This window comes from Moschus berezovskii, chromosome 7 (assembly GCF_049115385.1).
Source record: "Moschus berezovskii isolate FMDL1 chromosome 7, NW_MosBer_1.0, whole genome shotgun sequence".
Taxonomy (NCBI): Eukaryota; Metazoa; Chordata; class Mammalia; order Artiodactyla; family Moschidae; genus Moschus; species Moschus berezovskii.
Genome location: NC_142466.1, coordinates 98,737,343 through 98,751,522, shown reverse-complemented (window position 1 = coordinate 98,751,522; position 14,180 = coordinate 98,737,343). Strand labels below are relative to the sequence as shown.

Here is a 14,180-nt window from a genome sequence, read left to right as displayed (position 1 = left end):
ATCAAATTACCAAGGCATTTTTCACAGAACTAGAACAAAAAATTTCACAATTCATATGGAAACACAAAAGACCCCAAATAGCCAAAGCAGTCTTGAGAAAGAAGAATGGAGCTGGAGGAATCAACCTTCCTGACTTCAGATTACACTACAAAACTACAGTCATCAAGAGAGTATCAAGCTACAATCATCAAGGAACAAAAACAGAAATATAGATCAATGGAACAAGATAGAAAGCCCAGAAATAAACCCATGCACCTATGGGTACCTTAATTTTGACAAAGGAGGCAAGAATATACAATGGGGCAAAGACAGCCTCTTCCATAAATGGTGCTGGGAAAACTAGACAGATACATGTAAAAGAATGAAATTAGAACACTTCCTAACACCACACTCAAAGATAAACTCAAAATGGATTAAAGACCTAAATGTAAGACCAGAACCTATAAAACTCTTAGAGGAAAACATAGGCAGAACACTCGATGACATAAATCAAAGCAAGATCCTCTATGATTCTCCTCCTAGAATAATGGAAATAAAAACAAAAGTAAGCAAGTGGGACCTGATTAAACTTAAAAGTTTTTTCACAACAAAGGAAACTATAAGCAAGGTGAAAAGGCAACCCTCAGAATGGGGGAAAATAATAGCAAATGAAACAACTGACAAAGTATTAATTTCCAAAATATACAAGCAGCACATACAACTCAATACCTGAAAAACAAACCACCCAGTCAAAAAGTGGGAAAAATACCTAAACAGACATTTCTCCAAAGAAGACATACAGTTGGCTAACAAACACATGAAAAGATGTTCAACATCATTCATTATTAGAGAAATGCAAATCAAAACTACCATGAGATATCACCTCACACTGGCCGGAATGGCCCTCATCAAAATGTCTACAAACAATAAATGCTGGAGGGCAACGCTCTTGCACTGTTGGTGGGAATGTAAACTGATGCAGCCACTATGGAAGACAGTATGGAGATTCCTCAAAAAACTAAGACGATGAGGAGATTCCTCAAAACCACCATATGACCCAGCAATCCCACTCCTAAGCATATAACCTGAGGACACCAAAATTGAAAGAGACACAAGTATCTCATTGTTCACTGCAGCACTATTTACAATAACTAGAACATGGAAGCAACCTAGATATCCATGGACAGATGAATGGATAAAGAAGTTGTGGTACATATACACAATGGAATATTAGTCATAAAAAAGAATGCATTTGAGTCAGTTCTGATGAGGTGGATGAACCTAGAACCTATTATAGAGAGTGAAGTAAGTTAGAAAGAGAAAGATAAACATTGTATTCTAACTATACAAAATCTAGAAAAATGATACCGAAGAATTTATTTACAGGGCAACAATGGAGAAACAGACATAGACAATAGACTTATGGACATGGGGAGAGGGGAGGAGAGGGTGAGATGTGTGGAAAGAGTAACATGGAAGCTTACATTACCATATGCAAAATAGATAGCCAACAGGAATTTGTTGTATGGCTCAGGAAACTCAAACAGGGGATCTGTATCAGCATAGAGGGGTGGGATGGGGAGGGATATGGGAGGGAGTTTCAAAAGGGAGGGGACATATGTATACCTATGGGTGATTCATTCCCTGGTGGCTCAGGCGGTAAAGCATCTGTCTACAATACGGGAGACCTGGGTTCGATCCCTGGGTGGGGAAGATCTCCTGGAGAAGGAAATGACAACCCACTCCAGTATTCTTGCCCAGAAAATCCCATGGACAGAGGAGCCTGGTAGGCTACAGTCCATGGGGTCGCAAAGTGTTGGACACAACTGGGCGACTTCACTTCACTTACGGGTGATTCATGTTGAGTTTTGACAGAAAACAACAAAATTCTATAAAGCAATTTCCTTCAATGAAAAATAAATCAATTTTTTTAAAAGGGCTTGTGTATCTATAATTTTAAAAAAGAACAAAAACTAATTTCTTTGGAAATAAATTATAAGATGGAACCATGATAGCAAGCATTTGTTTCCATGAAGTACCTTTGGATGTTTTTAACATTTAAAATTTTTTATTTTATATTATAGTTGATTTACAATGTTGTATTAATTTCAAGTATACAGCAAAGTGATTTATTTATATGGATAAATATATCTATTATTTTTCAGATTCTCTTCCCATGTAGGTTATTACAGAGTATTGAGTAGAGTTCGCTATGCTAAACAGTAGGTCCTTGCTGACTATCTATTTATATAAAGTTATGTGCATATGTTTTTTGTTTCTTTGTTCCTTTGCCTTCATTTTTAAATTATTTTATTAATTTTTATTGGAGTATCACTGCTTTACAATGTGTTAGTTTCTGTTGTACATCTCTATATTCTTGACAGCCTTTTGTCTTTGCATGTGAAAAAAAGAGCTAGCTATATTTTCAGTTTGTCTTCCTCAATCATCTTGACAGCAATACATCTTTTTTTGACTATCCAACCCAATAGTTAAAGACAAAATATAGGTAATTAGCTCTTCCACATGGCTTGTCAAAGAGATTAACAGTGAAGTAACAGTTTGAAAACCAAGTAAAGTCCCAGACCAAGTAAAGATAAGAGTCAAAGCTAATTAATTAAAACTCTGACAACAAATTACATCTTCTTCAAGCTCCTCCTTCATCCTTTTCCCTGCCTCTCTTGCCTTGAATAACTGTTGTCCCAGATATTTGGTTTATCATTTTCTTGATTTTTTTCTAAATATACTTCTATCACATATATATGAATTCCTAAAAATATACTGGTTTGTTTTTAAGGTTTTGCATTTACACAATGGATTCATGCTGCAATCTTCTGAGACTGATCTTCTTACTTAGTGTTGCTAAGAGTCATCCATATTTTTCCATATCATTCATGTTTCACACTATACAACATTCCATTGTGTAAATATTCCACATTTATTTACCCATTCTCTTGTTAACATTTAGGTTGTTTCCAGTTTTTGCTGTTATAAAAAATGTCTCTAAGAACATTCTTAAACATATCTCCTGGTCTAGTTGTGGAGGAGTTCTTTAGGAATGTACTTAAAGTTGTTTGTCTTAGAGCATATAAATCTTCAGCTATATAAAGTAATAGCAAACAGTTTTCCAAAGTGGGTACATCAATTTGCATTCCCACAAGCAATGAATAAGTGATCTTACTGATTTACATTTGCTTCAACACTTGGTTTTACCAGACTCCTTTTTTTTTTGACAAGTTTTTGTTGATGTTTTAGTGCTTATGCTATACTGTACATTCACAAGGCCTCATTCTATTAGTAAAAATAAAATAAAAGTAAAAGAGGGTTATGCATGACCAATGATGAGGGTATTTCATAGACCAGGGATTGTAATTTAACTAATTTTGTATTTTAAAGGTCCAGATGAGGGTTTCTGGGAGAAGAAGATAGGGAATCCAAGCCCTAGTAAAGACCTGAAAGATGGCTTCTGAAAAATACCTTGAAGGGAAGGGCAGAAAGCCTTGGAATACAATGTGCCTCTACTACACAGTACACAAATCATTTCTCTCCTTTCTGGACTCATCTCTTTTACTCAGAGAAATAGCAGATCCAAGATAATCATACCTAGGACATTTCTGAGTCCTTTGAGGGAAAGATGATGAAAGCTTACTATGTCCTTGTTACCAGGTCTGACAGCAATATCAGGTGTGGTGGCAACATCTCAGGAAACTCCTAAGTGAAACACTCATCTGAGATTGTATTTTCTTCTAGGGTACGGCATTGGTCTCCCTCCCAACTCTCCTTTTACCTCCAATATATCCGAGCTAATCAGTCAATACAAGTCACACGGGTTTATGGATGTGCTACATGACAAGTGGTATAAGGTGGTTCCCTGTGGCAAGAGAAGTTTTGCTGTCACTGAGGTAAGGGGGAAACTGCTGATAATGTTGATGCTTTGTATAGCTTTACCTTGAAGAATATTAGGAAATGCTGTCATATGTGTCAGTGGCCAATAATGTAGGCTATTACACCTCCTAGAATTCACCATATTTGCAGCTGCTGTTTAGTCACTAAGTCGTGTACAACTCTTTGCAACGCTATGGACCATAGCCCACCAGGCTCCTGTGTCCATGGGATTTCCCAGGCAAGAATACTAGGTGGGCTGTCATTTCCTTCTCCAGGGACCATGATATTTCGATTACTTCTAATTTCACTTGAAGGAAGACTATCGAATAGGAATTTTCAATAAAACAAGTTTGTTTTGTATTTAACTGTGATGCTACTTGGATGAGTAAATGTCTGAATTTCTCTATTTTTTCCCTACATATTATATCCACAAATGCAGAATAAATGCTATTCTGCATTACCATAATAGTATCTGAGACTGACATTAACAGTGTTTAGTTTAACTGTTAATTGCTGGTCATGATACGGATTGCAAAATATCCTCAAGATCTAATTTCCCAGGGGTCCAGTGGTGGATCCTGCTTAGAGAAACAGACATAACCAGGTAATTCTTAGATAATCCTAGATATTTTTAAACTAAAAACAATCAACTCACTTCTTTTATGTATAGGAAGCTAATATCCAGAGATCCTAAGTGATTTGACTAAGGCACACAAGTAACCAGAAAATACATCTTTCTATCATATACTCTGCCTTTATGATATAATTAGAAAGAAAACTGCAAAGTGAGTCAGAGATTGGATAATTAAGATAGGAGACTAAAAGGTGTAATAAGAGCCAGACTCCAGTATTTAAAAGAGAAGGCAAATAAAACAGTAACAAGGTCAGCCTGACATTTAAAAAAAAATCTAAAGCTGATAATAATGACTCCCAAGAGCCTCTCTTCACCAACAGCTGTCGAATTTATATTTCAACAATGACTCTTCTGAGCTCTAGAACCATATATCTACCTTCCTGTTTGACACCTCCACTTGAATACCTTACACGCATCTCACATTTAATTTGTCAAAACAGAACCCTGATCTTCTGTCCTAAATCCGCTTTTCTTCCTGTGCTTCACGTCTTGGGTAATGGTATCTCTGTCCATCAAGTTTCTCATTCCAAAAACTGTCAGGGATCCTTTAATGCCTCCCACATCTTACCTTCTGCATCCATTAACAAGTCGTATCTTTTACTTCTATAAAATATGTCTCAAATATGCCCATTTATTGCCATCTCCACTGTCATCACTCTAGTCCAAGCCATCATTCCTCACTTGGACCACTGCAGAAGACTCCTCACTAGTCTCTCTGTTTTCATGCCTGCCTTTCTCCAGTGTGTTTTCCACAAGGCACATCCTGTTTGTACTTAAGCCTGCAGTGACTTCCATGTTAACTAAGGAACAATCTGAAATGTTGAACATGCCCTGCAATGCCCTGAGGGACTTGACCCTGCCTATTTCCTCAGCCTCATTCATGCCATTTTCCTCCTGGCTCATTACAGCTCCACCAAGATGGTCATTTCAGATGGAGATACATCAGTGGCTTTCCTGCCTTAAGGTCTTGGCACCTGCTATTGCATCCTTCTTCCTAATTACTAATCCTCCCCCCACCCTCCCAACATTAACCCTTTTATAATGAGTGCCTTCTCATTATGAACTCTCAGCTGAAACCCCCCTTCTTCAGAGCCTTCCCACAACCCCTGATGCAATCCGAATCATTGTTGTTGTTCAGCCGCTAAGTTGTGTCTGACCCTTTGTGACCCTATGGACTGCAGCACACTAGACTTCTCTGTCCTTTATTATCTCCCAGAATTTGCTCAAATTCATGTCCATTGAGTCGGTGATGCTATCTATCTCATCCTCTGCTGCCCTCTTCTATCTCTCTTTATAATCTCATAGCTTATTGAGAAGACAATCTTTACAATAACTGAGCAAAGATTTAAAGGAAGGAAGCAGGAAACTAAGGAATTAGAAAACTAGCATGCTCTGTTTCTTACCATGTGACAAAAACTGTATTTGGGACATTAACTCATTGGTTCTCACTACAACCCTGTAAGGCAAGAATTTTTATATTTATTTGGAGATATTTTCACTTTAGAAAAAGCTAAAAGAAATAAAACTTGGCTTGGTCAGCTGAATTAATCCAACCAAGAAAATAAACAAACTAATCACTTAAATTGCACTCATTTCACACGCTAGTAAAGTCATGCTCAAAATTCTCCAAGTCAGGCTTCAGCAATATGTGAACCATGAACTCCCAGATGTTCAAGCACGTTTTAGAAAAGGCAGAAACACCAGAGATCAAATTGCCAACATCCGCTGGATCATGGAGAAACCAAGAGAGTTCCAGAAAAACATCTATTTCTCCTTCATTGACTATGCCAAAGCCTTTGACTGTGTGGATCACAATAAACTGTGGAAAATTCTGAAAGAGATGGGAATCCCAGACCACCTGACCTGCCTCTTGAGAAACCTGTATGCAGGTCAGGAAGCAACAGTCAGAACTGTACATGGAACAACAGACTGGTTCCAAATAGGAAAAGGAGTATGTCAAGGCTGTATATTGTCACCTTGCTTATTTAACTTATATGCAGAGTACATCATGAGGAACGCTGGGCTGGAAGAAGCACAAGCTGGAATCAAGATTGCTGGGAGAAATATCAATCACCTCAGATATGCAGATGACACCACCCTTATGGCAGAAAGTGAAGAGGAACTCAAAAGCCTCTTGATGAAAGTGAAAGAGGAGAGTGAAAAGGTTGGCTTGAAGCTCAACATTCAGAAAACAAAGATCATGGCATCTGGTCCCATCACTTCATGGGAAATAGATGGAAAAACAGTGGAAACAGTGTCAGACTTTATTTTTGGGGGCTCCAAAATCACTGCAGATGCTGATTGCAGCCATGAACTTAAAAGACACTTACTCCTTGGAAGGAAAGTTACGACTAACCTTGATAATATATTTAAAAGCAGAGACATTACTTTGCCAACAAAGGTCCGTCTAGTCAAGGCTATGGCTTTTCCAGTGGTCATGTATGGATGTGAGAGTTGGACTGTGAAGAAAGCTGATCGCCGAAGAATTGATGCTTTTGAACTGTGGTGTTGGAGAAGACTCTTGAGAGTCCCTTGGACTGCAAGGAGATCCAACCAGTCCATTCTAAAGGAGATCAATCCTGGGTGTTCATTGGAGGGACTGATGCTAAAGCTGAAACTGCAATACTTTGGCCACCTCATGTGACGAGTTGACTCACTGGAAAAGACTCTGATGCTGGGAAAGGTTGGGGGCGGAGGAGAAGAGGACGACTGAGAATGAGATGGCTGGATGGCATCACCAACTCTGTGGACATGAGTTTGAGTGACCTCCGGGAGTTGGTGATGGACAGGGAGGCCTGGCGTGCTGTGATTCATGGTGTCGCAGAGAGTCGGACACGACTGAGCAACTGAACTGAACTGAATCACTTAAATTGTGCAAAGGAACAATTATTTGGCATTTCCTACCACTTGTTGTGACAAGGGTTAATTCAAGCCAAAATCTCCAAGTGATCAAAGTTGACAGCAAGACATTAGATAAGATAAAGGGAGCCTCCCTGTCATGTCCCCAAAGCCAGCAATATGTAATTATTTACACCTCTCTGATCACAAGCACATCTCTAGGTTGTGCCATTTCAGAGGACCATGAGACCAAGACATCAGCTGGATGGACAATCTAGCTCCCAGGACAAGCTTCTCAGGATACAGGGCTCTTCAGACTCAGAACCTAACTCCACCTGGATACATAGAAGGAAACATACATAGACTCATAATCACTAACATAAATCTAATTTCAGTGTGAAATATCTAACACAAAACGTAATAGATTTGAAGCCATACACTTCAAGACTTGCATACTGGCTCTACCAATTAATAACTGAGTGACTTAACTATTCCTAGGTCTGAGTTTCTTCATTTATGAATGGATATGAAAGTGAAGTGAAAGTGAAGTCACTAAGTCATGTCCGACTCTTGCAATCCCATGAACTGTAGCCTACCAGGTTCCTCTGTCCATGGGATTTTCCAGGCAAGAATATTGGAGTGGGTAGCCATTTCGTTCTCTAGGAGATCTTCCCGACTCAGGGATTGAACCCGGGTCCCCCTCATTGTAGGCAGACACTTTACCATCTGAGCCACCAGGGAAGTCAATAAAACATAACTTGTCATTTTGTTCTAGGAATAAGAGAACATTTATGGAAAGACCTAGTAAAAAAAAAACTTGGCATAGTAAATAGAAGTATTAATACTTCCTCTCCTTCCATCAGGAGAATTTCCTGGGGTTCATAGATACCTTTAGATATTTTCCTACAGCTCTTTCTAGAAGTGGGGAAACCTTCCCAGAAACTCTCTAGTAGATTTCCTCATATTCATTGGCCAAAAATTGTGTCATCTGTCCATGTTTAAACCAATCAATGGTGAGGAGAATGAAATTACCATGATAGATTAGCCAGCCATGACTCATCCCCTAGGACTAATAAGGGGGCAGCTTCCCTGGCAATACATAGTCCCATAGAGAAGACCTAAATGAAAGCAGGGTTCCTTTAGGAAGAATGATTCAGGAGAATGGATGCTAAGTAGACAACCAACCACCTGTTTTACACCTTCTCCCATCCTACCTGCTTCTAGTCATCAGTACAATGAGGTATTTGGATATAATCATCTACAAGCACCCTCCCAGCTTTGATATAGTGATCATGGTCTTTCTTTATGTCATCCTGAGATGAGAATGCTTAATATATTTGCCATAAAGCATAATGGTTGAAAGCATGGGCTTTGGAGACAGTTCTAGGTTTGAACGCTACCATCTAAGTGATAAAACGTGTTACTTGTCCATTCCTAGCCTCAGTTTTTGCAAGTTGGGGTGAAAATGTCTACTTCATAGGACTGTGGTGAAAATTAAGGCATACAGTGCATGTAAAATAGTGAGCCTGTACCCAAATGTGATATCCACAAAGTAACTTACATCCTTAAGGATGATGAGGTTTCATCATAACTGTTCCAGGGCTATATGGATTTATCAGAAATTTCAAACAAAACCAAATTAAGTGTGGACAAAAAAGAAGACAGGTTTCGAAAAACAAAAAATCAGAAAAGCCATGAACTGCTCAAATGATGCATGCAAAATATACCACATCATTTTTCAACCATGGTTTTTTAATGGAACAAATTCAGGGGAGAGGCATTTGGGAAACTCTGGATGTAGTGAGCTGAAAGCAACTGGATAAGAGGCTGATGTCAGGATCAAGTTATGGTTATTAAGACAACCCTGGGCTGGCTTTCCAGGTCAGCTGAATTTGAAGGGGTGAGGGGTAGGAAAGAGGAGAATGGAAGAGAAGTGTACCCTTACCTGGAACTTCAGAGACAGAAATAAAGGAAGATTCAGATAACATCCATGAGGGTGTAGAGTTAGGGGGGCCACCTCCAGCCTCGGGGAATGTTAAGGACACACAGGGAGCACTTCTTTCTCAAGATGGTGGTCTGAAGTAAGCCCTATTGTGGTCTGTTCAGTAATACGCTGCTTTGCAGGGATGCTCACCTGTGTGCATTTAAATAGCAGAGCATATCTTTGGGCATTGACTGGCATGTTTGTCTTGAAGAACCTAGGACAGAATTTCAGGATGTCACCCTCACAGAACCTAAAGGTACAATGTAATTCAATGAAATCCATGTTCAGTTCATTGGCTGAACTTGGTCTCCTCTGTGAAGGCCCTCTGCCTACTGTATTTTCTTTCACCCAATCCTTGGGTCTCCACCTGCTGTTTGCGGGGGCGGGGGGGGGGGCGCGGGGGTGGTTAGCTTTCTCTCAGAAAAGGTCAGAAGAAGGAAACGTGTTTGTTAGCACTTTCTTTGCCATCCCTTTTGCCTCAAACATCATACACTCTGGGCTATTAGTGGGAAGAAAGTAGGACTGGATTTGAAATCAGACAAACCATATTTGAAGCCTGCATGTACCACCTACCTGCCTTGGAAAAATCACGAACCCACCTCAGTCTCAGATTCTTCATCTCTTCAGTAACTTTTTTGTAAGGAGTTAATAAAGTAGAAGTTTAATGCAGTGGTTCCCAACCTTTTTGGCACCAGGGACCTATTCCATGGGAGACAGTTTTTCCATGGACCCGGGTAGGGGGATGGTTTGGGGATGATTCAAGAGCATTACATTTATTGTGCACTTTATTCCTATTTTTATTACATCAGCTCCACCTCAGATCATCAGGCACTAAATCCCAGAGGTTGGGGACTCCTGGTTTAATGAACACATCCCTCTTCCTTCACCCTCAGGGGGAGGGGGGCAGAGCACAGCACAGCAGAAGCAGGAATGTTCTGGAGGGTACCTCTCCCAACATGTGCTCTTAAGAAAGACATTCCTCTGACCTCCCATTTTCCAGGTGCAGTCCTAGTCCACGTCTGTTACCACAAAGTCATTAAACAATTTCACTCTGGAAAAAAAAAAAAAAAATCCTCATTTAGCAAATGAATAATAGCAATATATGGTCACCTATCATGCTTTCTTCCATCTGTTTCTCACATTTGGACATTAATACTTGATCCCCTGTGAGAACCTTGATCTATTCACCTTTCATCTCTTGGCAACCCTAGAGCTGTCTAGCTGCTATCTCTCTGGAGAATAAACTCTTTTTTTTAATTCTAGGGATTTATCTGCTCCCCAGAGTCACCTAGAAAATTGTAGATCCAATTCTGCAGACCAGACTCCAGCAATTTTCAGAGAGGAATTTTAAATTGATCTCAGATGTTTCTTCATGATCCTCCTAGCACAGCTGTGTCTCTGCCCACAGTAGACTCATTGTCGATCAATTCCACAGGAAAAAACTATGGCAGACTTTAAAATTCCTTCATTTTACTCTGACTCAGCCAAAAAATAATGTAATTTTTTTTAAGTCACTGACTGAATTTAAGAGTTTCAGGTTTTATGAAATCTGTTATTTACAAACAAGGAAAAGGAAGGCAGCAGGTCACAGCATAGCAAACTCCCAAAACTTTTCAAGGAATTATTAAGATTTATGATGATAACTCTTTTTAAAAGTCTCCTTTAAATACTGGGTTGAATAACATGCCTTTTAACCAACTGGGAATAGTTAAGAAGGAAGAGGAAACAGTTTGGGCAGAGAATGGATAGCACACTCAAACAGCCTGAGGAGAATTTTCAAGAAAGTGTTTACAGAGGTGTGATCTAAGGAAACAACAGAAATACTGCAATATCTCAGGGCAGGTAAAGTGAAGGAGACATTACCTAAGCTAAGGAAGCACACCTTAGCTCAAAGGGAAACATGGAGACAGCCACTCCTAGAAGCCAGGGAGGCACAGGAAAAGGCATTCATATAGGAGGTGGAGCCTTTGGTTAGGGATGTAAACATGCCACAGTGACCTGGTTGAGAGAGGGCAAGGAAGTAAATACCTGACCTTAGTCTCCTCCTGCCCTGGCATCTTCCACTACTGCCTTTGTTGTTCAGTCACCCAGTTATGTCTGACTCTTTGCAACCCCATGGACTGTAGCACTCTATGTTTCCCTGTCCTTCATCATCTCCAGGAGTTTGCTCAAACTCATGTCCATTGAGTCGGTGATGCCATCCAACTATCTCATCCTCTGTCGTCCCCTTCTCCTCCTGTCTTCAGTCTTTCCCAGCAACAGGGTCTTTTCCAATGAGTCAGTTCTTTGCATCAGGTGGCCAAAGTATTTGGACTTCAACTTCAGCATCACTCCTTCCAATGAATATTCAGGACTGATTTCCTTTAGGATTGACTGGTTTGATCTCCGTGCAGTCCAAGGGACTCTCAAGAGTCTTCTCCAACAGCACAGTTGTTCAGTGCTCAGTCTTCTTTACATCTGTGCATGGCTACCGGACAAACCATAGCTTTGACTATATGGACCTTTGTCAGAAAAGTAATGTCTCTGCTTTTTAATATGCTGTCTAGGTTTGTCATAGCTTTTCTTCCAAAGAGTAAGCATCTTTTAATTTCATGCCTATAGTCACCGTCCACAGTGATTTTGGAACTCAAGGGAAAAAAGTCTATCACTGTTTCCATTGTTTCCCTATCTTTTTGCCATGAAGTGATGGGACCAGATGCAATGATCTTCATTTTTTAAGTGTTGAGTTTTAAGCCAGCTTTTTAACTCTCCTCTTTCACCTTCATCAAGAGGATCTTTACTTCCTCTTTGATTTCTGCTATAAGGGTGGTGATATCTGCATATCTGAAGTTATTGATATTTCTCCTGACAATCTTGATTCCAGCTTGTGATTCATCCAGCCCAGCATTTCACATGATATACTCAGCATATAAGGTAAGTAAGCCAGAGAAGGCAACGGCAAGCCACTCCAGTACTCTTGCCTAGAAAATCCCATGGATGGAGGAGCCTGGTAGGCTGCAGTCCGTGGGGTCGCTATGGGTTGGACACGACTGAGCGACTTCACTTTCACTTTTCACTTTCACACATTGGAGAAGGAAATGGCAACTCACTCCAGTGTTCTTGCCTGGAGAATTCCAGGGACGGGGGAGCCTGGTGGCTTCCGTCTATGGGGTCACACAGAGTCGGACATGACTGAAGTGACTTAGCAGCAGCAGCAGCAGCAAGCAGGGTGAAAATATATAGCCTTGACATACTCCTTTTCCAATTTGGAACCAGTCTGTTGTTCCATGTCTGGTTCTAACTGTTGCTTTTTGACCTGCACACAGGTTTCTCAGAAGGCAGGTAAGACTGTCTGGTATTCCCATCTCTTTAAGAATTTTCCACAGTTTGTTGTGATCCACACAGTCAAAGTCTTTAGCATAGTCAATGAAGCAGATGTTTTTCTGGAATTCTCTTGCCTTTTCGATGATCCAACAGACATTGGCAATTTGATCTTTGGTTCCTCTGCCTTTTCTAAATCTAGCTTGTACATCTGGAAGTTCTTGAATCATGTACTGCTGAAGCCTAGTTTGAAGGATTTTGAGCATGACCTTGTTAGCACATGAAATGAGTATAATTGTGAAGTAGTTTGAACATTATTTGGCATTGCCTTTCTTTGGGATTGAAATGAAAACTGATCATTTCCAGTCCTGTAGTCACTGCTGAGTTTTCCAAATTTGCTGGCATATTGAGTGCAGCACTTTCACAGCATCGTCTTTTAGGATTTGAAATAGTTCAGTTAGAATTCCATTACCTCCACTAGCTTTGTTTGCAATGATGCTTCCTAAGGTCTACTTGACTTCACACTCCAGACTTCCCGGATGTCTGGCTCTAGGTGAGTGATCATACCATCATGGCTATCCATGTCACTAAGATCTTTTTTGTATCATTTTTCTGTGTATTCTTGCCACCTCTTCTTAATATATCTTCTGCTTCTGTTAGGTCCATGCCATTTCTGTCCTTTATTGTGCCTATCTTTGCATGAAATGTTCCCCTGGTATCTCTGATTTTCTTGAAGAGACCTCTAGTCTTTCCCATTCTATTGTTTTCAACTAAATTTTTGCATTGTTCACTTAGGAAGGCTTTCTTATCTCTCCTTTTTATTGTTTGGAATTCTGCATTCAGATGTGTATATTTTTCCTTTTTTCCTTTGCCTTTCACTTCAGGAGAGGGTATTAAAATAGGAGCTGGAGCCTTTGGTTAGGAGCATAGACATTCCACAGTGACGTGGCTGAGAGAGGGCCAGGAAGTAAATACCTGACCTTAGTCTCCTCTCCGCTCCCCCCACCCCAGCCTCTTCTACCACTGCCTTAAGCCAAGGAAACCAGTCATTGTGGTCCATAAGCCTCCCCATGGCACAAATTTGGATGGGGAGAGGTGAAGAGTGAGTCTAGGAGGTAAAAACTGTCTAGAACAGCCCCTCATGGCAAGTGAAAGTGGAGAAGGGGCCAGCTAAAAGAAGCTCCTGCAGCCTTACCACCTAGAATGTGCAGCTTCTGCACCTACAGACCAAGGTCTAGCCTGCCGGGAGAGAGACTGTTCCTTGCACAGATTACAGAGGAGGAGATAGGACAACTGGGGCTAGAATGACCTTGGTCTTAGAGGGCAGACCACCCTTGCTCTATCGTTACTCTGAGGACACAATTTCACATCCTTGGGGAAGTTACTGAATCTCTGTGAGCGTCAGTTGAAGCCATAGCTTGCTGGGTTTTTACAGGGTCTTCTGCCTCTGAATCCATGGGTCTCCTTGTGTTGTTGTTGGATGTTTAGGGAAACAAATAACGTACTAAGCATGAGGTGGAACATTGCAGTGAAGGGAGCTCTACTTCAGAAATCCAGAAACCT

General features: G+C 40.4%; 1 protein-coding gene across 1 annotated transcript in view; it reads left to right on the top strand.

Annotated features, from left to right (window-relative positions):
- Window positions 1-14,180, top strand: part of GRIN3A (glutamate ionotropic receptor NMDA type subunit 3A) — a 215,867-nt gene that overhangs the window by 163,699 nt on the left and 37,988 nt on the right. The window contains exon 6 of the mRNA XM_088838214.1: window positions 3,727-3,878. Within this exon, the coding sequence (XP_088694340.1) occupies window positions 3,727-3,878 (152 nt within the window). The remainder of the gene's footprint in view (window positions 1-3,726; window positions 3,879-14,180) is intronic.